The following is a 27533-nucleotide window of genomic DNA, read 5'->3' on the forward strand; positions in this document are numbered from 1 at the left end:
ATTTTAGTTTTGAGCATGGCAAGGGAGGAGGGTGTGAGAACCGCCTTGGGGCTCTCATTTTGGGGCTGAGATCAGGATTGAGGTTCCCTTCTTCATGACCCTGTGGCTGAGGGGCTTTGCCAGCTATCTGACGTAGCATCAGAACTAGGAGAGGATGAGTGATGTCCCGGCTGTTGGGGCTGGACCTGGGGCTGTTAACTGGCACCATTGGACAGGATCACTGAGAAAGTCACCGGATATGGGATTCCTGAGGCTTGCTTGGAAGGCAATGGTCCTGTTTGGAGAGGCATCGTTAGGGGTGTGAAGGTTAGTTCACTAGGCTTCTTGTTTACTCCCCTCCTCCTGAGAGACCATCTTTGTCATCATATCATCTGAGCATCTTTCGCCTGTACTCTCTTGCTGTTTTTAGCAGGTCCCCTAGGTATCCTGGCCTACCTGGTTCTGCTTCTCACTCATGCCCCTGCAAGGATGGCTATCCAACCTTGGGCTCTTCTCTCCTTGCAGGCTTATCTTCTAATTGCTCCCCTCTCTGAACATAGGCTGCATCTGCAATCCTGCTGTACCTTTTAGGAAGTACACACCTGATCGAGCGATGTAGGATGGCTCTGTTCCCTTGTCTAGTGCACACGTTTCTGGACAGGAGGTCAAAGAAGTAGGGTACTAAGGCAGTGTGAACCCTTTGTAGTGTTGAGACATCTTTGTTACTTTGTTGTTTATGTACACACCACCACCACCACCACCACCACCACCACCACCACCACCAAGTGTGTGTAATGTGGCATACTAAAAAAACTTTTTTTCCCTCCAAGACACTGTTTTTTTATGTAGTCCTGGAATTTACTCTGTAAACCAGGCTGGCCTTGGACTTAAGAGATCTGCCTGCCTCTGTCTTCTGAGTGCTGTAATTGAAGGCACTGGCCACTACCACCTGGCTACTAAAATCCCAGGGGGCTGGAGAGATGGCTTTGTGGTTAAGAGGACTTGTTGCTCTTCCAGAAGACCTAAGTTCAGTTCCCAGCACCATGTTGTACAGCTCACAACTGCCTTTAACTGTAACTCTAGGAGATCTGATACCCTCTTCTGACTTCCTTGGGCACCTGCATACACAGACATAAACACCTACGCATAACTAAAATTCTTCTTCTTCCTCTTCTTTTTTTTTTAAGTGTGTTGTCTTTTCTGTTTACATATATTGCTCAAAAGGAAAATAAAAGCAAAACCTAAAACTGGCTTCAGCAGCTTCAGTGTGGTAAGGAAGAAAATCTCTTTAAGTGTTCTCTGAAGAGATGATAAAATAATTTTTGTTTTTGTAAATAATGAACTGAATCAAAGCAAGCCTGCCTGGCTGAAAGGTGAGAACGGTGCCTGGACTTCGCACAGAGTGCTTCTGGAACAGCACAGAGAGCTGTGCTGCATACTCAGCGCGGTGCTCTTTCCTCGGTTGCTCTCAAATGAGAGCGAGCAGACGTCAGCTATCAAGTTTCTAGACTGGAAAAATCCCAGAAGGCCACTGGACACAGACACCATGTGGACATCACGCAGACAGTTCATAAAAATAACTTGCCCAACATTTTTGGAGCCTGATGCAAACTATACTTGTGGCCGTGGCTGTTTCCTTTGCTTTATCCAGTAACAAACAAAAAGAAGCCAGCCACCCAGGCTACACCAGCAGAGAGTAAGGCCACAATTAACTTGACAGCCAGTTATGCAGGGGAGACAGGCTACTGAAGGCAACACATGGAAGATCCAGTCAGGGGACCAGAATGCAGGGGGCAGGGTGCTCATCTCAAGGCCCTACTATAGATGTGGAGTACTTGAGCAGCAACACAACCCCTAGATTGTTCCACCTGTGTTCACAGCTGACAGGGTCCCAAGTAAATGATACCTGGAAACTCAGCAAGAAAACCACAGTTCACTCCAATGAGCACAAATAACAGATCAGTCCATTCAGAAGTTTTTATTGAATACCCATCATACTAGCATTCCAGAACATTTAAATTATGGCTGCTCGGACTGGGGAGAAGATTCAGTGGGTAAAGTACTTGCTATCAAGCAGGAGCATGAGTTCAAATCCCCAGCACCCACATAGAAAGCCAGACAGGCTGTGAGCTGTGATCCCAGTTCGGGGAGGTGGAGAAGGGCAGATTCCCAGAGCTTGATAGTTTGGTTGAATCATTGAGCCCCAGGTTCAGTGAGAAACCCTTCCTCTAGAAAAATAAGGTGAAGAGTGGCCAGAGAAGACACCTGATGCTGACTTCCGGCCTCCACACACTGCACAGCCCCGCCACCCATGTCTGTACACACAATGCACAAAAATACATATTAAAAATGACCTTATTCTCTCATGTTAGGGGATGAAGTTCAGCAGTAGTGACATCTGAGAGTCACAGTGACTGTGTAGAAGGGTGGGGTCAGGGGAGGGGTGGATGCTTCCAGTTGAGCAACCAGGGAAGTTATTGTTAGAGGAGCATACTTGGGAAGGACTCCTGCTTTATTTTTTAAAATCACCTTTTAATTGAAGCATAACCCAACAAGCTGGGCATGGTGGAGCATCATGTCTGAAACCCCAGCTCTCAGGAGACAGAGGCAGGAAGGGCGCTCCTGTGCCTTGCAGTCCTTTCCAACCACTCTGAAGAACAGAACGTTGTCAGATGAATGCTTTTCTTTAGAAGACTGCTTAGTCTCTGTAGAGATGTGGACACTGGTAGCCATGGCCCCTGACTGAAGAATGGGCCCAGGCTAGTTGGCTTCCAATGCCAGGTGAAGAAAAGGCTTAATCTGTGCTGCAGAGTCTTGGGTGCCAAGTAGTCAGATTTTATTCCCAAACTGCTGAAGGGTTCCTGTCTGTGTTTCCATTTTGTCTTTCATTTCTTTTCCTTCTCGGCTTTCTTCTAATTCCCTTCTCTCCTGCCCCCATTACTCCTTCTTTAACAGTGTCTTGCCACATGCCTGGCCTAGAGCTCATAATTCTCCAGCCTTAGTCGTCTGTGGCAGTTTGAATGAGAGGTCACCCATAAGTCTCAGACATTTGAATACATGGTCCCCATTTGGTGGCAGTTTGGGGAGAATTAAGAGGTGTGGCCTCATTGGAGCAGGCGTGTCCCTGGGGGCACGATTTGAGGTTTCAAAAGATTCTAGCCATCTGAATGAGCTCTTTGCTTCCTGTTTGTGGTTCTTAGTTGCTTCTCCAGACTTCACATCTGCCTGCTTCCTGCCTCTGCTACACCATCATGGACTCCAGCCCTCTGGAACCATAAGCCCCGATAAAACTTCCTTCTATAAGTTGTCTTGGCTCTGATATTTTATCAGCAATAAAATATAACTAATACACCATCCTGAATGCTGGGATACAAGCACACACTACCACTCCCGAGATTCCACCTGAGGAGTTTCCAGCAAAGGTTACTGTGTAAGCCTTTTTTGTTGATGGTTAGGTTTTGTTTGTTTGCTTGTTTTTGTTGCTGTTTTTTCTTCTAGACAGGATCTCTCTGTAGCTTTTGGAGCCTGTCCTGGAATTCACTCTGTAGACCAGGCTGGCCTCGAACTCACAGAGATCCACCTGCCTCTGCCTCCCGAGGGCTGGGATTAAAGGTGTGCATCATCATGCACCATTACCACTGAGAGTTGATGGTTAGTTTTACGGTTTGCTTTCTGGTACAAAACAAGTTGGGGAAGAAAGGGTTTATTTGGCTTACAGGCTACAGTCCATCGTTGAGGGAGGTCAAGGCAGGAACTAAAGGCAAAAATTTGGAGCAGAAACTGAAGCAGAGGCCATGGAGGAACTGGCTTGCTTCCAGGCTCATATAGTCTACCTTTCTAACACAGTTCAGCCCTACCTGCCTAGGTATGACACTGCCCACCATAGTCCAGGTCCTCCTGTGTCAACTAGGAACCACGAAAATGCCCCCCAGATGTGCTCACACAATGATGGGGGCAGTTCCTCGGCTGAGGTTGCCTCTTCCCAGGTGTGTTAAGCTGACAATCACGGTGAGCCATCAGTTAGTCACTTGCTGTGATAGGCAAGGTGAGAACTGGGAACTGGGACAAGGGCTGGGAAGCTTCTGGAGTCCAGCATGATATAATGCTGGCTTTCTCCACAGCAGGGAAGACAGCAACCTGCCACCCACAGACCCTGGGATCACAGGCAGCTAAGTCAGAACAGCTGTGGATCTTCCCAGGGAGGGGAGTCAAGACTCCCTAAGTCTAACCAGGAGAAAACTATCCGTTTCCTCAGGTGCTTGTTACTGACTTCTGCTGAGGACTACAGGCTCTGAGGGCGGCGTCTTCAGGAGAGCTCTGAAGATTTTCTCACACTTTTGGAACAAAACCTAGAGCCATTCTGAGGGAAAGCTGAAGAAAGAAACTGTCCTTGGAGACAAAAAGAGCTTTTGTGAGAATCGCAGTCTGTTTGTCTTTCCATGTGAATGTATGTGAGAATAAATATTTTGCTGGGGAGATCTCACTCCAAGGAAAATTCTTGAAGCCATCCTATTAATAGGACATTATTGGGTGCTGGTCACCAGAGAGTGCCTTCATTCCACCCTTAGATGGTTTTCATTAAGTCAGACTTCTGAGTCGGATGAGCTAATGCCTTGTATATTCACGTCTGTGCCTCTTCAAAAAGGACACGGCACCCTTACAATATATTTACATTTATTCTTTGAGATTTTAACATACAACATATTTCAGTTACATTTACCCCTAACTCCTTCTCTAACCTCTTGAACAATTTCGTTCATCACTTTGGCTACCTGTGAAGCTCTATTGATGGCACCTCTTTCCATCTTTCCCTCCACAGCGGTACATGAACACTTAACGCGTGCCTTGAATTATACTATTAAGTCTAAGCGTGCATCACCTGTGTGCAGTGCCCACAGCGGCTAGAAGAGGGTGTCAGCTCCCTTGGGACTGGGGCTAGAGAAGTTTGTTAGGTCCTGAGAATCGAACCCAGCTACTCCACAAGAACAGCCAGTGCTCTTAACTGCTAAGCCGGCTCTCCAGCCACGCTGCATCCACCGCGTCCAAGTCGGTTAACTGTTCATTTGCCTAACCAGCTCCTTTTTCTTACAAGCTTGTTTGTCCCAGAGTTTCCCATGTGTGTGGCTGTGAGATGTGTGGTCCTGGGGTTCGTGTCCTCATTGACGATCCTGAATGGGAAGTTGTTTGAAAGCTCGTTAGTGTGTAGGTAAAGCTGGGACCTGATGCGAGAAGAAAAATTTTACCCTATACAGGGCTTGCGAATGGGAAGAGGAGGGAGTCTGGGGAGATAAGAACCGGTTTAGGCTGGATCTCTCTAACCTCAGACCACCCAAGTGTGCAGGCACCACAGGCCAGGAGCCGGCGCTGCGCCTCCGCTCACTCCACGCGCTGCGGAGCTGAAGTTCCCTAACTTTTCCTCCAGAGGGGAGAGGAAGGGTGTTATGAAGTTTAAAAGGGAAGTCCCGCCCCCTTCCCGGTTTCCAATTGGCCGGGGCTGACCCCACCCTAGCCAGGCAGCGGGTCCGATTGGCTGCCGGAGGGACCCTGTTGAGCGAGGCCCCCGGGGGCCCCAGGTGGCAGGTGGGGCGGGCCCGGCGCGCTCTAGGGCGTCCGCTGCTCCGGCCCTCGCGCTCGCAGCCTGCAGTCCCGTGGGGGACCGGGACCCTTGAGAGCCGTGGCCATGAAGAGCCTCAAGTCCCGGCTGTGGAGGCAGGACGCTCCCGGCCCCACGTCGCCCTCCTCGCCCACCGCGGTGGCCAGCACGGTGAGCAGCGCTTGCGGCGGGGACCCTGGGGACCCTTCCTGCTGCGCCCTTCACCGAGGATCTGAGCTCGGAGGAGGAGCCCCCGGTCCCCTCCTCACTTTGTCCTTTGCGGGGTACCCCATTCCTATCCCTTTCCGCGGCGGCGGGGGCGGGGGGACCCCCCTCTCTGCTCTCCGGTGGTGCCGCTCTGTTCTTCGCGTGTCCCCATCGTGCTCGGTGCTCGCGATGCCGGGGTCCAGGTAACGCCGGTCTTCCACCTGGTGCCGTCCCGCGCGGACTCCGGACCCGCCTGGCTCCGCGGCTTCCAGCCGTGCCAGAGTTGGGAGAGAGACGTAGTGTGTCCTCCGCTGAGGCTGTCACAGGGAAGTCTGGTTCTCAGCCAGACTGGGCGAGAATAGGGATCTCAAATGCAGACAAAGCCCCGCTTGTGTTTAACCCTGGAGATGGTGAAGTCGGGAAGGTGACTGTCCTGTTGGCAGAGTAAGTCCCACCTGTGGGGCAGGTGGGTGCGGGACATGGGTGCCGAGCTGAAGCCTGACCTCAAGTGTGCAGGCGGAGAGAAGTGGAGCTTGTACGGCTTCTCTGTGAGTTGGCAGAGAGAACAGAAATCTTGGGAAACATCCTGACTGCAGATGTTGGAACTTGGATAATTTGGCAGGTTAGAATGGCCGTATCATCAAAATTCTGTTATTAAGGACGTTCTATTTAAAAAGTCTTACGGAGTCGAACACAGAGGAGATGGAATGTGCAAACTGCCGGTTTACCTGGTGGTCATAATTAAAATGGACCTTTTTAATTTTATACAAATTTCGCCGAGGAATTGTATGCTTTTTATGATAATACAAATTAATTGGTTTTGGATTAATTCAGATCAGTGTCTTTCTGAAAGATTACCTTTAGTAGTAGTTTATTTGGTCTTAAAGGAAATGGGAGAAACCAGACTTAAAAAAAAAAAAAAAAAGGAAAATGATTCAGAGTCTGGGTGTGGTGATGCCCGTCTGTAATCCCAGCACTTGGGAGGCAGCAGCAGGAGGATCATGAGTTAAAGGCCAGCCTGGGCTATAGAGGGAGTTGGAGTCCAGCCTGGATTCTATGAGAACCTGACTCAAACAAACACACAAAGTGGGTGGGCAAGGGGGAGAGAAAGAAATAATAGATTCAGACGCTGGCATGGTCTTTGATGTTTGATCACACCTGAATATGTTTTCTAAATTCACAGGGGAAAAAAATTGTTTTTGTTTTTGTTTTTGCTTGACTTAAAAAATATTTGGCAGAAAAACGTAGTGTATTGGAGGTAGCTATGGTTACAGGTCAGCTCCTTCCCTGAACCAGCAGAAGATCTGCCTTTCCCCGGCCTTGCAGCTGTATCTCCCAGGCTGGTTCCCTCCAAAGATTTATGTTCCCACTTGGAGGTTTATGTCCCTTCTTCTCACCCCCGCTTTTGAGAACCTAGAGGTTGTAACTGCTGCTGGTGTTCTCAGTATGCACGATGGCTAAAAACACTCGGGACCCGAGTCTCTCCAGAGTTTGTCTTTAGCATGCACTAAAGTGAGCATCCTGCTATTTCTTAGCATCATAAAAGTTAAATGCATGGTGCAAAAACTGTTCTCTCTGAAGCAACACACATTTCTCAGTTTGTGAAAGCACAGAATATATTTTGTAGGAGTTTTAAAATGAAAGTAGCTGGATGTGTGCCTAGTAGAAGCCAGCCAAGCTTCGGTAGGATAATGTGGGTGAACAGGAAGGACAGACCCTGTAGCTTTTCAGTCTGTACAACCCAGAATCTGGTGGTGACACGTGTGTGTGTGTGTGTGTGTGTGGGGGGGGGGGTTCTGACCGGGTCCCTCTCTTCATCTCCCCTTTTGCCCATAAACCTTTTTGAATAGATCCATCAGCACATGATTTAAGGTCTACCAGGAAGAAAAATATTTTTCACAGATTGTCAGTCTCTGTTTTTGTCCTTCAGCCCCACCTTTCTCAGAAGCCACCGGAGGTTCTTATTTGCCTTCATGCCCCTCCAGCGGAAGTGCATCCCAGCAGATATGAACACACACATACACACTGGCACACACACACACACAGGTGCATGTGCACACACACACTTTATAGAAATAGCAGTGCAATGTCTGATAGGTAAGGTATAGTGTCTCAGGGTACTTTCAATTTTTTTTGATTGCATGTTATTTATTTGTTTGTGTGTGTGTTTGCTCGTGTATGGGCACATGTGTGCCACAGTGTGTATGTAGAGGTCAAAGGCCAATTATCAGGAGTCAGTTCCCCTTCCATGTGAGTCCAGGGGATCGAACTCAGGTCGAGCTTGGTAGCAAGCCCCTTTACCCACTGAGGGGCTTATAGACCCTCAGAATACTTTAGATCTGTATTTCTCTGGTGAGTGAACTTGATCCTCTTTTTCATGTCCTCCTGAGCTCCTGCATCTTTGCTAGGAGTTTGTCCTTCTGCCTTTCTGTGTGGTGTTGATTTTTGTATGTACTTCATGTCCAGGGAACCCATAACCTGTAACCCATAACCCATAACCTTAGCTGTTTGTTATGATTCTTGATGGCTGTAGCATACCCTATGCAGAAAGTGCTTGTTTGTGTACAATTTAACCTTTGATTTTATGACTTTATATTATATGTTGGTCTTCTCAAGTGGCAATATTGGACAACAGAACCCTCCCAAAATTCTTTTAGTATGCATTTTTATTTCTTAGTTTTGTTACATTTATTTCTTTAGGCAGGGTCTCACTATGTAGCCCTGGCTGCCCTGGAACTCACTATGTTGACCAGGCTATCCTCACAGACCCACCCGCCTCTGTCTTCCCGAGTGCTGCGATTAGAGTCCTGGACCACCCCGTCTGGCTCAGTTTCATTTTTAAACATTTATTCCCTGTAATGTAAGAGGGTATACAGCTTGGTTTCCTTTTTCTCTCTCCCTTTCCAAGTTTCAAATCTCCTAATGTGAGTGTTAAAATGTTCATTTAATTTTCGTGGAAATCATCATAATTTACTCTGCACAACTTTGATATGTTTATACCATAGCTGTCTTTGCTTATATCTCAGCTTAACCAGCTGAGCCACAGACTGAGAGATGTAGATGTGTGAGTATTTTATAATGGTGTGTGCAGTACACAGCCTGGTCCCCTGCCAAGCTATGGTTATATGTAGGAGAAGTAAGTTTAAATATTCTCAACAGCAGCAGTGTTAATTAAATCAATGCCAAGGGGTTTAGAGTTCGGTGAATGAGGATGTGTTTATATGTATATAAGTAAGTGTACTTCACAGTGGTCAATATTGGTAGTATATATTTGTTTTTTGTTTGTTTGCTTTATGTTTTTCAAGACAGGGTTTCTCTGCATATCCCTGGCTGGCTTGGAACTCACTCTGTAGATCAGGCTGGCCTCAAACTCAGAGATCCTCCTGCCTCTGCCTCCCCAGTGCTGGCATTAAAGGCATGAACCACCACGCCTGATTAGTTGTATATATTTGAAGGTTGATCTACTGTTCAAATTTGGAGATAGCTGCATCTATTAACTACAAACTTGGAAATCTTTGTGTTATGTGTGTTTGTTTTGAGATGAGGTCTCATTTGATATCCCAGGCTGGCTAGGAACTCAATATATAGTCTAGGCTTGCCTCAAATTCATGGAGATCCCCCTGACTCAGCCTCCTAAATGTTGAATTAACAGGTGTGAGCTGCCACACCTGACACACATTTATTCTTAATTGCTAAATTGGAGCTTCAGATTCCCGATGGTATCATTAAATGACTAGAAGTACTACATCAGATCCCTGTCAGTTATATGATGTACAGTAATAGTAGGCTTGCTCGTGTTCATGGAGTTCAGGTTAGGACATTTGAGCAAGAAAATTAAGGGACGGTATTTCAAGATGGAGTAGAGGTACCACAAACAAATGTTGTAAGCAGTGTTTGGCAGGGCTCTCCCCTTTAAATTGCACCTATCCTTGTTGTTGTAATTTATTATGCTCTTTTTATAAAATTACGTATGTGTGTGTGTGCGCATGCGTTGCCTACAGAGGCCAGAAGAGGGCGTCAGATCCCCTGGAGCTGGAGTTACGAGCATCTGAAATAGGTGGGGGAATCTGAACTTGGATCCCCTGCAAGAGCATCAGGTGCTCTTAACTGCTGGGCTGCAGCCTGGTTTCTAAGTTCTTGATGATGGTTGTCATTCTGCTGCTCTTTCTCCAGGCTACTTGTTACCCAGAACAGTGGATTTTATAAGTTAATGAAACCGCTTCTGAAGCACCTTGCTAAGTCTCTGCAACCGACACAAACACTGATGTTTCCAAAGGATTAAAGTTACAAATAGAGCAACTTGGGGGAAAAAACCATAAAACCCCAAACCCACTTTTTGTTCCCACCAGGGATATTAGCTCCTACGTATTGGAAAGCATAAAGGTTTAAACATGAGTTTGTTTTAGTTGTGGTTCTGCGAATTAAGGCTTCAAGTTTCAGACCCCAGGATTCGAGCGTGTTTGATACGATGCTAATGTTATTACTGCAGTGACTTGGGGATCATGTGAATAATTAAGAGTGAAAATTGTTATTCTTCTAACTCTGGATAAGTTACTAAGCACGGTTTACTCATTGTCATCGAAGAGCCCAACCTTTAATTAAATATGTTTACCTAATTAGTGTTTTGTTTAGATAGCTTCTTATTGTTACTCCCTTGTGGCCCCGGGAGGGAGGTTACACATGAAGAGACTTCTTCCTTGAGGTTATGGAGATGGCTCAGTTAGGAAAATGCTTGCTTTACAGACAGGCATGAGGACCCAGAGTCCCAGAACCCAGGTGGGAAATGCTGGTGTGGTGCCGTGTGCAGGGAGGCAGAGGTGGGAAGATCCCTGGGCAGTACTTAGAAACTCTAGGCCAGTGAGAGACTCTGTCTCAGAACAAGGGGGACTGTAGCTCCTGAGGAATGACATTCCAGGTTGCCCTCTGACTTTCACGTGTGATTCTAGGTGCACGCATGTGCATACACGCACTGAGAGTTCTCTTTTTATACTTCAGCCTTAATGCTGCATCAGGTTCACTTGGAAATGGATGCACATCTGAACTGCAAACTCTTAGTGTCTTTTCCCTACAGTGTTCAAGCTTCTTTAAAAAAGTTTATTTTAAAGATTTACTTTTAAGTGTGTGTGTGTGTTGTGTGTGTGTGTGTGTGTGTGTGTGTGTGTGTGTGTGTGTCTGTCTGTCTGTCTGTGTGTTGGACGTATGAGTGCAGGTGCTCTCAGAAGCCAGAAGAGGGCATCAGACCTAATGGAGCTGGAGTTACAGGGAGTTGTGAGTCACCTTACATGAATGTTGGGAACTGAACTTGCATCCTCTGGAAGACTAGCAAGTGCTCTTAACCACTTTTTCCAGCTGTCTCTCTCTCTCTCTCTCTCTCTCTCTCTCTCTCTCTCTCTCTCTCTCTCTTTCTCTTTCTCTCTCTCTCTCTGTATGTATGTCTATATATGTATTCTTTGAAAATTCTATACATATATACAATGTATCTGAGTCACATCCACTCCCACTCATCCTGTCAACTCTGCCCACATCTTCTCAAAGTCTCCCTTCCTCGATATGTCTCCCTCCCCACTTCATGTCTTTTTCCCCACATAGTCCACAGACTTGAGTGATAGTTTAGGATTTTCTTTACCTTATTATTCATTACCAAAAAAAAAAAATACCCCACATCAGATTAAAAACTGGAATAGTCACCTTATTTATTTTATTTTTCAAATTTATGCATGCATGTGTGTTTACATATGTGAGGGTGCATGTGTGAGTATGTGTGCTTATGTATGTGGAGGACAGAGGACAACATGCATGATTGTCATCTTCAGGAGCACACCTTTGAGACAGAGATTTGTATTGGCTGACACTCATCAATGAAACTAGCTCTGCTAGCCAGCAAATCCCAGCAATCCTCCTGCTTCCACTTTCCTAGGGCTGGGATTACAAGCACATGCTATCGTGCCTTCCTGTATAGATTGGGGAGCACAAATTTAGCTCCCCAGGCTTGCAACACAAGTAGTGCCTAACCATTGAGCCATCTCTCCAGCCTCACAGACATCTTATCTAGTTGTGAAAAATATGGAAAACATAGTTTCAACTATGGGTTAATAATTATACCCTCGTTGGAGAACTAGACAATTCCAAGGCAGGGGCAGATGGAAGAATGCTATCAAAGACTGGACTTTGAAACTGCAGTGAAGAGGCCCTCCTCCCCAGCAGGGATGGGACCTTTTAAGCATCAATGAAGATAATGTCAATGGACTGCACTCTAATAATGATTGAAAATAGAAACCATTGGTCACCTTTGGAAGATGCAAGGGCTCGTTCTTTTAAGCTCGGGAAAATCAAGAGTTCTCTCCCTGTGTGAATAACAGACTCACTGGGAAAGCTCTTACAGCAGAAGAAGGAGGGCTGAACTAGTACATCACATGTCCCGTTCTAGCTAATGAATGAGGAAAGGACGATGGGTTCCTATCCCAGGGTTTTACAGTCTTGAATGAGTTAATGGATTTAGAGTCTGGACTGAGTGACCATTAGCGGCTACCAATGTCTCAATAAAGACAGACAGACGTACTTTGTTCTGTTTTTATTCAACTTTATTCTAATGTGGTCGTTGCCACATTAGAGTTCTCATAAGAAGAGCCACACCCAGACACAGAAGCCCTTCACATTCATAACCAGTGCTTCTAGAAATACAGAAGAGGAACATGGGAAGTAGTCACCAAAATTCTGATTGTGGGAAACTCTAAGGTGAATCAGTTTCTTTCTAAGGGGGAAAAGATGGAGAAGGAGCCTAAGAGAGCTAAGGGTCCAGAAGCCCTTAAACAGTCGCAATGGTGGACTCTTGAGTCCCTGGGAAAATAGCTGTAAAGTATCCAAGCTTCTGAGACAATTGTGGAAACGGGACCTACCGTTATAAACTCGACATGAGCTTATTCAACAGATTTCAGTGTGACGGTGGCGGTGATGGGACAGTGTTTATGAAGAATCTCTCAGCGGGCTGTTTAGAAGAGCACAGACAGATGAAATGATAGGAAGTCTGGGTTTGCTTCAGAATATCCTGGGGTGGTGAGAGGCGATATAGTTGAAATAGGATTGGCCATGAGTTCCTAACTGTAGCTTGGCGCTCACAATGCATTTGCTTTAATGGCCTTATTGAATTTAGCCAGTGTCCTAAATGTTCGGTCTCAAAGAAACCTAGGACGAGACTCACTCAGTACCTGTGGCTCTTCCCAGCTCTCCTCACCCTACCCCTAAACCTCTCCCTCCCAGGGCCTGGGCTTCCTTCCCTTCCTCCCAGCTTCTCTTTCCCCGGGTAACTGGCCAGTTTGGCTATGTGCTCTTGGCCTCTCGGTGGGTTTACCCCCATCTCTCCAGGCTCCATCTCCACTCTCCCCCTCCCCCCCGCCTACCCCCATGGCCTAGTTCAGTCTGGACCCTTCCAGATGCCTCTGGCTAAATTCTCCCTCATATCTACAAAAACCTCCTCAACCATGCCGTGGAGTGGTGGTCATGTCCTCATTTTTCCTTCACTAAAGTTTCTATAATAAAGATCTAGTCACAGCCTCCAAAAGTTTGAAGGGAGCGAGACATAAAACCCTAACAAGAAATAGTGTGAGAACCCTGATAGAGGTCTGTTTAAATCAGGGGCCGAGGAGACAGCTCACCAGTAAGGTGCCCTGCAGTCGTGAAGCCTTGAGCTTGATCTCCAAACCCGGGTGTCATGGTACATGCTTGTAGTGGCAGTGCGAGGGAGGTGGAGCCAACCGGAGCTCTGGGGCTAGCTGACCCGCCAGCACAGCCTGCTTGGTGAGTCCAAGGCCTCTGAGAGCCTCTGTTTCAAACAGCTAGGTGGAAGCCCCCTGAGGAAGGCCAACTGAGGTTGTCATCTGCTTTACACACACATACACCTGCACACGCTCTCTCACACACAGTCTATGCACAAGAGGTCTGTATAGATTGTTGTAGGAGCACAGATGTGTAGGGTGGGGTCAGAGGAAAGATCGGAAGTTTAACAACTAGAATGGCCTTCAAGGCAGAACAACAGCACGTTCCGTGCACGTGCCTGTGTGTGTGTGTGTGTGTGTGTGTGTGTGTGTGTGTGTGTGTGTGTGTGTGTGTGTGTAATTAAGCAGCCCACTGAGCGGGCAGCAGGTTTGGAAACAAACTGGTCTTAGAGTGTGGATGAAACAGACTGTCAGCACTTAGAATCTGGGAGGCAGTGAGGCGGCAGGAGGCTGCAGCTTGGGGATTAGAGGAGTAGTTTCTCTTCCTTAAAAACAAAACAAAACAAAACAAAAACAACTTGACTTAAAATTTGAGTTACTTGACAATTTTAAACTGTTGTTTGGAGAAATGGCAGGGCCATGAGACTGTTGTCCTCAGAATTATCGCAGTAGAGACTTAACAGCTTCATCTCGTTCTCTCTCCCTTCCTCGACAGACCTAAGGGTGAGCAGAATTAAGTTCTTACCAGCCATGCTGACCTGACAGCGGGTCCTGGGAAAAGACACTAGGAAGACTAGATGAACACATTACAGCATGTGTGTGACTGTCTCTGCCTTTCCCCATGACTGCAAATCTTTACCTCTCCCTATCAGGGTTAGGCAAGTATTTGCCCTGCCTCCTAGGGATGCTAGAGTTCCCACAGGCAGAGACAGGCTCCAGTGATTCCTCAGGACAGATGGCTGAAATGATTCTCTGAAACTGTGAGCAGGGGGGTAGGATGGTTGACTACTTGCCTTACCCCCCTCCCAATGGTAGCACAAATGGAAGTTCTTTGTAGCAGTACCATAGTTAAACAATGTATGTATCTCTTTTAGAGCTAAGAATACAGTAAAACAGTTAACCAACCAACAAAATGAACCCAAATAAAAACCCAATGAAACCCCAAACCAACCACCACAAATAAATCAAATGGTTTGTAATCACAAAGCGTTTTGTTGATACTTACAAATTCTGACATTGTGGACATCTTCAAACAGTGATATCTCCAGTACAGTGCACGGAAGAGGAGCTGATGTGTTAGAGTGACCAAAGACCCTGGTGGAGAGGGCTGCGACTAGAAGTGATTGTGTAATCCAGTCTGGCATGGCACAGACCCTTCAGAGAAAGCAAGCCTTGGACTATACCTGTTAGGGTAGAAGGCTGTCTTAAGCCTTTCAGGGCTGGGGTTGCGGCTCTCTGGCAGAGCATTGCCGTGCCTGTGTAAGGTCCTGGTTCTCTCTCTAGTACTAGGAACCTTCTGCCTGGAAAGCAGACTTTCCTCCCCACAAAATCATGAGTGTTTATTGCAGGAAACAAAGTCCAGTTGAGGATAAACAGCCGAATAGGAGTCCATTCACAGCACCATTAATGGTGGTTCCATTAATGATTTGAAAGATGCTGAACCACCTTTTGGTTACCCAGTTAACATAGAATCCCATGGATCCTACAGTAATGACTTCTGAATCTGACGTTATTCAAATAAACTTTGTACTTGGAAGCTGTCCATGGGGCTGGCAGGTTGGCTAAGGAAACAAGAGTTCTTGCTCCTAAGCTTGACAACCTGAACCTGAGTTCCACCCCTGACACCCACATAGTAGAAGGAGAGAACTGGGTCTCCAGATTGTCCTCTGACCTTCACACATGAGCTGCAGTGTGCACACGTGAACACGTATGCACACAAACAGATATATTTTTTAAAAGCTGTTAGTAACTTGAAAGGATCTGGGCAGATATTAAGAGCACTGTGATTCATGCTCATGAACTGTTTGCACAGATTTTGCTTATGAGTAAGGGACTTAGCAACAATACCCATAATGATACTTGCTGAGTATGTTGCCCAGCTTGTGTTCTAAGTGATGTGTGTTCACTCAGCACTTACAGCAATCCTGAGAGATGGTCCTGTTGCCTTTATTTCAGATGATGTTAAATAATTTACCTGCTCGTGGTTTATAGCTCGTAGCTAATAGCAAGCTTGTAACCTAGCTCAAAAACTCAGGCCCTTACTTACCATTGTGAATGGACATAATTTAAAATTTTTTGCTGGGTGTGGTGGTGCACACCTTTAATCCCAGCACTCGGAAGGCAGAGGCAGGCGGATCTCTATAAGTTTCAGGCCAGCCTGGTCTACAGAGTGAGTTCTAGGACAGCCAGGGCTACATAGAGAGACACTATCTCAAAAAAGCAAGAACAAAACTTGAAAGCTGAGGAATTGCGGCTTGAACTGTGTGGAAATGGGGAGAGGAGGAGGTGTTTAAGAGCAAGGATGGGTTCCCTGCACACAAAGCTGCTTTCCATACCCTTCTGCTGACAAAGAAGCGAAGGACCTCTGCCAGCTCGATAGGAGGAATATTGTTTTAGTTGGTTTTCATTGATGGGACACACGAGCATGTTCTTTTGTTTGTGGCTCATTGATGTCAATACTCCTTTGTTTGAACTCTTCGACTTCTTACTCTGAGGTCTCTCTTGCATCCTTGGTAAGAGGGTTCTACCTTTGTTTTTTCTGCTTGGCCAGTCGCCCCTTGAGAGGGGCTCCAGTCATGGCTCTCACTGCAGCTGGGCCTGTCTCCTTCCCCTCTGTGTCTTAGCATTTTTGTCTGAGGGGTTTAATTTTGTGACAGTTGTTACATTAAGACTTGGCTGTTTTATCTTCACAGAGAGTGTAACTCGTGGGATACCAGTCTGTAGCGTGTAACTCGTGGTATACCAGTCTGTAGTGTGTAACTCGTGGTATTCCAGTCTGTAGTGTGTAACTCGTGGTATACCAGTCTGTAGTGTGTAACTCGTGGTATACCAGTCTGTAGTGTGTAACTCCAATTCCACACTGATGTTTCACACTCTGCTCCATCTGCCCTTGTGTTTTGTGTCTGTGTGTGTGTGTGTGTGTGTGTGTGTGTGTGTTCATCTGGCATACTATCCCATCAACCTGAGTTCCAACAATTGATATTTAGGAAAGTCTAAGTCATGAGGACCTAATCAAAAACCAAAATTACCTGGCTTGTTGTCTGGAAGGTTATATACATGTTGGTGTGTGTATGTGTGCGCGCGCGCGCGCGTGCGTGTGCGTGTGCGTGTGTGTGTGTGTGTTTGTGAGGAAAAGGCATACATTTTTTTGTTGCTGTTTTGGAGATGACATATTTTGATTGTATTGATCAACTGTTAGGATTGACATTTCTTTCTAGTCAGGCTTACCTTTTCATATACATGTAGTGCATAATCATCATATCTATGTGACTGGGTTAAAATCACCTGGAGATTGGTGAGACATGCCTCTGGTGTGCTTGTGAAGGCATTTCAGAGAGGACTCAGGGAGGAAGACTCAGGTGGCTGGGGTCTGGACAGAATAAAGGGGGAAACCAGTAGAGAATCCTCTTCTCTGTGTGTGCGGCTTAGTTTCTGTCAATCAACGTGAGCTAAAGTGATCTGAGCTGAGGGAGCCTCTACTGAGAAACACCTCCCTCGGAGTGGCCTGTGAGCAAGTCTGTGGGGGCATTTTCTTGTTCAATAATTGATGCAGGAGCACCCAGCCTACTGTGAGCAGCGCCACCCCTGGGCAGGTGGTCCTGGGCTGTATAAGAAAGCAAGAGCAAGCCATGGGGGCAGGCCAGTAGGTTGCAGTCCTCTGTGGTCCCTGCTTCAGCTCCTGTCTCCAGGCCTGAGTTACTGTCCTGACTGCCTCCGGCGATGGGCTGTGATCTGGAAGTACAAGCCAGATGAACCCTTTTCTTCCCGAAGCTGCTTACAGTCATGGAGTCTAGAAAGCCAACTAAGATGCTGGGCTTCCTGGTCGAGGCCTCCTCCTCCTCCTCCTCCTTCCCCGCCCCCCCCTCTCCTTCTCCACACATGCCAGGCAGATGCACTAGCCACTGAGCTACAGTTGGCCCCTACAAGAACTCTTTCTAAACTAGTAAGAGTATATAATTCTTCCTTCTTTATTTGGTTGTTTCTTGGTTTTCTCATTTGTAGGGGGGGCTACTCAGCAGAGGATGGGGTGTTTTGAAAGTGACTCTTCAGTGGCGGAGCCTCTGAGGGGGGTTCTAGTAAAGCAGACACACTGCTGAGTTTAAGAGGCACCTTAAAGAAACACTTGCTGCTGGTTTATGGAGGGTTTTGACGGAGTCTTATCGAGCTAACCTGGTCCAAACTATGCAGTGGAGGCTGGCTTTGAACTCCTGACCCTTCTGTCCCCTCCTCGCAAGTGCTGGAATTACAGGCAGGGATCACCACTCCCAGCAAGAGATCTCATAACTGTGATAGCTTTTATGATCCATTTCTCTCTTTTTGACAGATTTTTGTTTGTTTTTGTTTTTTCGAGATAGGGTTTCTCGGTGTAGTTTTGGTACCTGTCGTGGATCTTGCTCTGTAGCCCAGGCTGGCCTCAAACTCACAGAGATCCGCCTGGCTCTGCCTCCCGAATGCTAGGATTAAAGGCATGCACCACCACTGCCCGACCCTTTGACAGATTTTTTTTAAAAAAAAGATTTTAATTTTTATTAATTCTAATTGTGTGTCTATGGGTATGTGCATGTGAGCTTAGGTGACCGAGGAGAACAGAAGCATTGCATGCCTTGGAGCTATAGTTATTGTGAGCCTCCATTGTGGGTGCTGGGTACTGAACTTGGTCCTTTGCAAGAGCAGGAAGTGCCTTTAACCACTTTTTAAAAACTAACCAACCAGCCAGCCAACTAACCAACCAACCAACCAGCCAGCCAGCCAGCCAACCAACCAACCAGCCAGCCAGCCAGCCAGCCAGCCAGCCAACCAACCAACCAACCAACCAACCAACCAACCAGCCAGCCAGCCAGCCAGCCAGCCAGCCAGCCAGCCAGCCAGCCAGCCAGCCAACCCACTGTAGAATATAAACAGCAATCATGGTAATGGACAAGTAGGTAAGGAGGGAAATGAGGCACTTTTCAGTCTTAGCAAAGGCCTATTGTGGGCCAAAGAATGTGTATCCACAGCTTCTGAAAGCCCTGGATGGTAGGAAGTGGTAACATACACACGGATGCTCCAGGAGCAGGTGCTGAAGCCTGGGTGACTTGAACTGAGTCTTGCCACTCTTGGTAGTTGGTTTCAAGACCTTTGACAAACTACTTAAATATATTTGTTTCTGAATTTGGAAGATGGAAGTGAATAACTGTGTTTTGCCAAGTAGTTGGGGCGATGAAGTGAGATAAGGTAAAATTAGTGCTTGACCATATGCATGGCTTCTGTCCAGTGGCTGCCTCCCTAAGAGACCTTGTCTCAGTCATCAACTGCAACAACTTGACTCGGTTGCCTTCCCATTTGTGCATACACTAAAGTCTTTTCAATCTTTTTATTCCTAAGGAATATAAACACATGTAAGCTCTTATTTAGGCTAGATTTCTAAAATTCATCCACATCACCTCTGGTAGCTGCCCTGAGTTAAAAGACTGCAGCCATTATTTATCAATGACAGGAAAGTAATATTTCTTGAGCATTCAGTCTCCTAGGTTAAGCACTGGGAGATGAGAGGCTCTCCACTTTGTGGAGGAGCTTTATCAATATAAAGTAGCAGGTGTGTTATATGAAGCTACTGACCCAGGAGCGATACAGTGTAAGCTACTGACCCAAGAGGGAGTGTGTGATACAGTGTAAGCTACTGACCCAGGAGTGAGTGTGTGATACAGTGTAAGCTACTGACCCAGGAGTGTGTGATACAGTGCAAGCTACTGACCCAGGAGCGAGTGTGTGATATGGTGCAGGCTCCTGATCCAGGGTGGGCTGCGACATGGGGAGTGTGGAGTCAGTTGTCTATTTTGTAGTGAACTGTTCACTGATTCTCAGTGCACTTACAATGCTATCAAATGCCACCTTTACCTACTTAGTTATGTCCCTCTCCCCAGAAGGAAACCACACACCCATTAAGCAGTCTCTTCCCACTTTCTCTTCCCCTGTGCCCCAGCAACCACCAATCTGCTGAGTGAGCTGCTTAATCTGAAACTTAAAGGAGGTGGGTGGAAGCCATCCAGGAAAGGGAAAAAACCATTCCGAGCTAGCAAGGCAGAGGCATAGGGAGGAGAAGTAGAGTGCCATGAGGAAGCTGGTGCTTAGCTCAGCATTGCTGGAGCCTAGAATAATTGCCAGGAGGTTGGGTGGGAAGTGGGCACGAAGGGGAAGTCACAACGTTTTAAAAATGCCATCCTTAAGAGTGTCGCATTTGGGACTGGAGAGCTGGATCAGTTCCCATCACTCTTGTGACAGCTCACAAATGTCTATAACTAAACCCAGGAGATCTCACAGCCTCTTCTGGATCCATGGGCTCTGGCATACATGTGGTACACAGGCATATATGCAGGCAAAAATACCCATACACATAAATATATATCTATATATTGTATATTTATCTATTATATATCCATCTATATCTATCCACTCATCTATTTATACAAACATATATATGCATACACACATTTATAGATATTTAAAAATAGAGAGTTGGGCTTGCACTGTGAATGCAGAGGTGGATGTTCAACTGTGGTTTCTGTGGATGCTCCGATGGGAACAGATTTGAGAAAGTTAAGCTTGAAGAAATTCCTAGCTGCTGCAGCAGTGCAGGCTGGAGCTGGCAAGGGCCCAGAGCATGCAGTGCTGGGCAGACGGGAGAGACGGGCACCCAAGACCCACACAAGTGACCTGCCAAAGTTGTCCAGTCAACAGACACATTGTCAGAATCCCACCTACTCCTAGCCTGAGAGAGCCCCACCAGTCCCCCTGTTTGAAGCTAGTCTGTGACTACCTGGTAATTATGCTCTTAGCAGGGGTAGAGACCTCTGCTTGCGTATCTCCAGGCATTAGCAGCCCAGGTGGTTGTTTAAATATTCTTATCTGTAGTCAGTTGGGATGAACGTCTCAGTGTGCTGTTGAAGACTGGAAAATACCCCTGGCAGCTGAACTTACTAGTCTAACATTCACTGTAAGCATAGAATTTTAGCAGATATGGGATTGATTTCTCTCATTTTTATGATAGAAAACTGAAACACAATTCAAGAGACTATCACAGTGAACTAGGGTGCATCTGCCCGTTAGATTCAGAAGCTGATGTCTGACCATATTTTCTCTTAATTTTATTTTTTTGCATTGTGTGTGTGTGTGTGTGTGTGTGTGTGTGTGTGTGTGTGTGTGTGTGTGAACTTGAAGGAGGTAGTTCTCTCCTTCCACATGTGTTCAAGGGGTTTAAACTCAGGTCATCAGACTTGGCACTGAATACTGAGCCATCTCAAAAGCCCTGGCTGTATTTTCTCTACATTTGAATATGTATACAAAATATATAGAGTTTATATACTGTGATGATTTTCATTGAACCATTTGAAGGTAAGTTATAGGTTATATTTCAGTTTAAATATGACAGCACATGCCACTTAAGAGTAGGACAGCTTTAGTTAGGGAAATGGCTCATCAGAGCACTGGCTATGCTTCCAGGCGACCTGGGTTCAATTCCCAGCACTCACATGGCAGTTCAGAATGCCTGAAACTTCAGTTTCGGAGAATCTGATGCCCTCTTCTGGCCTTTGTGAGCATTGCACACATGCAGGCTGCAGACATACATGCAGGCCAAACACCATATACATAAAACAAAAATCTTAAAAAACAAATAGAACAGGACATCTTAAATATCTCCAGTGTAATGCTCTGTGTGAAACTACAACTCAAAGATAAGGAAATATAAGGGTGATATAAATATGAATGCAAAGACATAGTGAATTTTTCTCAGTCTAGCCATGTTTTTGTTTTTTGGACCAGGTTTCTCTGTAACAGCTCTGGCTGTCCTGGAACTTGCTCTGTAGACCAGGCTGGCCTCGAACTCACAGAGATCTGCCTGCCTCTGCCTCCCGAGTGCCACCACCACTACCCAGCACTAGTCTGGCCATGTTAAGGCATGATGTGGATGATTTCTGTCATTCCTGTGAAACAAACACTCATGCTAATGAGTAATATGTTTTTATATTGATTCCCTTCGGCAATATAAATCCAGGATGCCCATTTAGACAGGAGACTATGTGTCACCATCAGTTGAAAGGGTGCTGGTGGTTCCTCGAGCTACAGAGTGTCTGTAGGGAGCAGTCATGTTTACTTCTCCGACTAGTGAGAGGAGGGGGTGGTGTCAAGCATGTGGCCTCAGGCTATGTGTGAGCTTAGAACTGGTTCCTGTTGGGCCTTTTCTGTTTTTGTCTGCCCCTAACCTCATGCTCCAGACCCCACTCCTGCTCACACTGAACGATCTGAAGCTTCCGATGGACTCTCCAGGAGACTGTTGCCTGAGAGTCATACAAACACCACACTCAGAGGCTCCGTTCCTTCACTCCGGATACGTAAATGCTTTCCGCTGTGTGTTGTGTGTGTCTCTGTGTGGTACACAGATATATTCTCGAATATGTGCGCTGTGTACCAACATTGATGTTGGGTGTCTTCCCGTGAGCTTAGCCACCTGTGCTTTGGTTCAGGGTCTCTCACTGAACTTGGAACTCACTGATGCAGGAGCCTGGTCAGCAAACTGCCTGCCCTCCTCCAGCCCTGGGGTTAGACATGTACATGGCCTACCTGGCTTCTTTTGTTTTCAAGATTTATTTACTTTTGTTCATGTGCATGTGTTGCCTCTGGAATGTAAATAAAAAAATTCAGTGTATATGTCTCTACATGTCTAAAGCTTTTTTTTTTAGTCTTTTTTTTAAAAATTAATCAGTCAGGCTCACATTTAAAGATATAATGTTATTTTTAAATAGCTACATAAACTATTGAAAAAGAATAGCTTACACGATTCTGGAAATTAGATTATTGTGTCTCATATTTTGACCATTAAAATGCATTTTCTGGTTTATAATTTTAGCCAACAGTAGCTCATTTTCTGTTGGTTTAAGTAGGATTTTTATAAAGATAAAATTTTCTTTGATATAAATTATTCTATTATTCTGCTCTTTTAAAGATTTGCTTTATGTGTATGAATGTATAAACCATGAGTGCCTGGGAGGTGGGTGGTGGTGAGCTGCCATGTGGGTGCTGGGAATCAAACCAGGTTCTCTGCAAGACCAAAGGTAAGTGCTCCTAACTGCTGAGCCATCTCCCAAGCCCCTACTTTGCTTTTTTTGTTTGTTTGTTTAAATAAAACAAAAATTGTAGAAATGGCCAAAGCAACGTCTTTCAGGTCAGCCTCGGCCCTGTTGAGCAGCAACAGTCTGTAGCAGGAAAGACCCGAGACACCCAGATGACAGGAGATTTTGCTTCGGGTCTCAGTGCTGTGCCTAAAATGTTCGGATCTGGGACAAAGCGCTTGGTGAGGGTCACACGTTTATCTTGTACCTGACCGGAAATTTTAAGGTCTACAAAATAAAACCTTTTGGAAGCTGTGCAACAATATGTAGAGAGATTTAAGCAATGGTGGCCAATCTGTCAACTATTCCTTTTTGTCAGGTATGTCTGAGGCCGTAATTGGCTCAGTTCTAGAAGTAGAAAATGGTGCTCACGCTCCGAGGTTAAGAGTGAACCCACAAGGAAAAGGTCTCCCGGATTTTAATTCAAATCATTTCTCATGTTGGTTCCTTGAGCTGAGAATAGTATAATTTTTGTTTTCTGCAGAGTAGGTTTGAGTGGTTATCTGAACAAAGCACGCTTGATGTGGAACAGTTTTCATAAAGGTGACAGAGGGCACATTTTTCCCTCTGCTAACTTTTAGCACAGAATGGAGCACTGTGTTTGATGGAGGGTTTTGTACTGAGGACTGTCTGAGTGTCACATTCCATGGTGTCATGCGTAGTTGTCAATGTGCTCTTTCACTGGTTGAAACTAATGGGCACAATCCAGGCTCATTTTATTGAGAATGAGTCACTGGAACGACTTGTAGACTTGCCAGTGTTCAAGTTAGAGTTACTTTGAGCATAGTAATTCCAGCAAAGATCGCTCAGTGGGTGACGGCTTGTGCCAAGCATGAGGACCTGGGTTGGGTCCCCAGCACCCAGATGGAAAAAGCTGAGCAGTGTGCCTGTAACGGAGGTAGAGATGGCGGGGTCCCTGAGGCTTACTGGCCAGCCAGCTTAGGTGAATCAATGAGCTTCAGATTCAGTGAGGGACTCCATCTGAAGAAACAGAGGTAGAGGGCCATGCAGGAGAGACACCCCCAATGTCACTGTAGTCTCCACCCACATGGGCACTTATGCATAGGCACCCACACATGCACATACCCACACTAACCACATACCCAGCATGCACACCACACACCAACACACGCAGAACGTTCAGCAAAATTCAGTTCCATTAGTTCTTGTAGCTTTCTGTTTCTTTTTAAATCTGGGCTCCTTATGGTCTACCCCGGTGTTCTCCTGTTCTTGGGGACTGTTGTTACTCAGCCCCCTTGCAGACTGTCTCTGTCTGGCCTAGAGCCAGCTCAGCCTGGTATTGGGAGAGTTTGTTTTTTGTTTTTTTTCTTCTTTTGCTCACTGGCAGCTAGCTCTGTCTCTTGGGGAAACTCCTGACGACTGTAATGGTATTCATGGTCTACTGTATACTGTCTTCATGTAGCATGTATTTACCACCCACTGTATGCCAGGTGTTTGTGGTGCTTTGAATAGGAATGTCCCCTGTAGGCTCATATATTTGAATCTTTGATTATTAGGGAGTGGGGCTATGTGACAGGGATTAGTAGGCGTGGCCTTGTTGGAGAAAGTGTGCCCCTGGGGGTGGACTTTGGGGTTTCAGATGCTCAGGCCAGGCCCAGTGTCGTCTCTCTTCCTGCTGCCTGCTGATCCAGAGCTCTTGGCTCCTTTTCCAGCACCGTATGTAAGCCCAGTGCTGGGTGTACACCTGTAACCACAGCGTCAGAAATTCTAAATCATCCTTGGATCCATAGTGCATTTGAGGCTGGCCTGGGTTACATGAGACCCTGCCTTAAAGAAATGAACAAAAAAGTAAATGTATATGTGTGTATGTTCCTATTTGCCCCAGCATACTTTTAAATTCAGATCAATCTATTCCTTTTCAGTTTTTAAAACAACCTTACGTTTTATTTATTTAATGTATTTGTTAAATGTTTACAGTCTTAAGATTTAAAGGGACCTTACACTTTTCTAGTGCCGTGGCTAGATGACCTTTGTGCTTCTTGACTGTATCCTCCAGGGTGTGATCCAGAGGTGGTGGGCAGAATTCCAGACTTTGTCCCTAACACCCAGGACCTGGAATGCACCACGGAAATGTGTTCCTGGCAATGCAGTGACATAGGACATCACTTCTGCAGACATAGTGAAGGTTCCCAGTCATTTCATTCCCAGTGAGAGGCTGGGGTCTTAAGATGAACATGTATGGACTGGGCTGACAGACTCAGAGGCTGGTAATTTCAAGCCTTGTAACTACAGACTTTCACTTACACCTCTGGGTGCTGGATTCCAGGCTTACTGCTCCATGTGACAAATGCCAGCGGCTGGCACTTTCGAACTACTGAAATCTCTGTATGCAGCAGCTATCAACAGCAGCAGTCAGTGCTAGCTAGCGTTTCAGCTCTTAGCATCGGATATTGGGACCCTTAGGAACACACTCCCTGCCCCCTGGCCCCCTCCCCCCTCCAATGCAGGATCTTTGGCTTTCAATATGTTGTAGCTTCTTGGAGCCTTCCAGTGGCTGTGGCCCCTAGTCGCTCATCACCTCTGCCTCTGGCACCCTTGACTCTGGGCACTGGCCTGTTTTGTATACTACTGTCCTTTATTGTATCTGCCCTCTTTGCCCAGGCTGACCCCTGTCAGCTGGTCTCTGCTGCTCATCTGCATGGTGTTACTGGCTAGGCCTGCACTGTTTAGGATAACAATCACAAGCAGGCAAGAAGAAATCATTCCACAGAAACCTTTTTTGGGGTGGAATGTTGTAATATCTAGGGCATCACAGGAGGGTGTCTCTCTGCTGACTCAAAAAAAAAAAAAAAAAAACAAAACAAAACCCAAAACAAACCAAAAACACGGAGTGAAATGGGAGGCACAGCGTGGGTAGGGCATGCAAATGAAGTGCCAATGGTACCAATCACGGGCCTCTTGCTGAGTGAGCCAGGAAATGCTCTTCCCTCCATATGACAGGGAATTGCTTCAGGGTTATCTGGAGTTCACCAAGGCTGGCTTTGCCTGGCGTTGCCTTTCCCAGGCTTGGGGGTGGTCTGAACGGTTGTGACTTGGGTGGGTCTCCTGGAGGAGGAGTCACAGCTTCATTTGCTTTGGTCCTTGCAGCAGGAATGCTCTCAGATGACAGCAGAGTGTCTGATGAGCCAGGCTACCCCAAGGGGTTCTGGCTGGCAGGTGTGAGGGAAGAGCGGGTTTGATGCTATCTAAAAGCCTGGTTGACTCATGCTTGGCAATTTTGCTCATTCATAGAAAGCAAAACATAGAGGAGAAAAAAACCCATTGTAGGGAATTACAATAAAAACTTAATGAGAGCCCAACACAAAACTAACATTCTCAGCATTCCCTAGGACCCAACTCTTGGCTCACCCCACCCCACACCCCAGTTGAATCCCTCTGGTCCATCACAGCAACTTTAATGTAGCCTAAAGGGATATTAGCCAGGTGGGTCCCTTCTAACTACACCAGCCCTTTCCAAAGCAATCCAGGGAATGGAGAGATGGCTCAGTGGTTAAAAGCACTTGCTGCTCTTCCAGAGGACCTGGCTTTGGTTTCCAGTATCCATGTCAGGTGAATCACAACAGTCTATAACTCCAGCTCCAGGGAGGGGATCCCTCTTTTAGCCAGCTTGGGCACTTGGCACATGTGCCCATTTGTACACAGACATACACATGTACACATAATAAAATAAAGGGGGCTGTAGAGATGGCTCAGCAGTTGAGTGCTTACTGTTCTTGTAGAGGATCCTGGTTTGGTCCCAGCACCCACATGGGTGGCTCACACCCCAGTAATTCCAGTTCTAGGAGATCTGGCTCCCTCTCCTGGCCTCAGGCACCTGCACACATGTGGTGCACATAAACTCATGCACACACACATACACACACGCGCGCACACACACACACACACACACACACACACACACACACACAAACACACACACACACATAACTGTTTTTTTTCCCATGTAAAAGGCAGTCTAGTCTTCTTTCCTGCCTCAAAATAGACCAGCAAGCTGGAGAGATATGAAGGGCAGGAAGGAGTTGCCCTGTTCCTACTAGCTTGAGAATGTCTGGGACCATGTAACAGGGAATGTAGGTGGCCTTCAGTGGCTGAGAGAGTTTCCTGCATCACAGATAGTAAAGAAGCAAAGACCTCAGTTCTGTAGCTTCAGGGACTCCTGTCAGCAACTGAGTGAGCCCTGGTGGATTCTTGTAGATAGGAGCTCTTCCTCACTACACCTTTTTAGCCTTAGGGAGACCAGACCTGAGGCAGAGTGTGTAGTCAGTCCCACCTAGACTTCTGACCTACTGGACTGTGAACTTACATATCTGTAGCGATTTGTTATACAGCATGGAAATTAATGTGGGGAGCTTTTATGCAAGTATATAGAGAGATTTGAAAAGAAATAGAAATCTTTTGAGAAAACCGGGGTAGAAGGTACAGCCATAACTAAGAGTCAGGAAAATATTTCACATGGGCAAGGGCCTGCGCACATCCACAGATGATCAGAGAGGGTGTGACGGGGCTAGAAAAACGTAAAGATTTTCTATTTCTCTGTTATGATGCATTTATAATTAAAAATAGATTTCTGTTAGTGTAATAAACATTTATATAATGCTAGGAATTTTATTTGGAAATTTATTACTAGGAAAATACATGTTCATAGGCATGGAACAC

The 27533-nt window shown here is 46.2% G+C and overlaps 1 protein-coding gene across 2 annotated transcripts in view; it reads left to right on the forward strand.

The window, feature by feature from the left end:
* Nucleotides 1-5539: 5539 nt before the first annotated feature.
* Nucleotides 5540-27533, forward strand: part of Uaca (uveal autoantigen with coiled-coil domains and ankyrin repeats) — an 89494-nt gene continuing 67500 nt past the window's right edge. The window contains exon 1 of one of the 2 annotated variants that reach the window (XM_052762951.1): nucleotides 5540-5743. In XM_052762951.1, coding sequence (XP_052618911.1) covers nucleotides 5660-5743 — 84 coding nt within the window. In that variant the 5' untranslated portion in view covers nucleotides 5540-5659. Of the gene's footprint in view, nucleotides 5744-12433; nucleotides 12515-27533 lie in introns of those variants that run through there. The other variant, XM_052762967.1, reaches the window with a different exon arrangement.

Source organism: Peromyscus californicus, unplaced genomic scaffold, assembly GCF_007827085.1.
Source record: "Peromyscus californicus insignis strain IS unplaced genomic scaffold, ASM782708v3 Scaffold_11__1_contigs__length_118956290, whole genome shotgun sequence".
Lineage (NCBI taxonomy): Eukaryota > Metazoa > Chordata > Mammalia > Rodentia > Cricetidae > Peromyscus > Peromyscus californicus.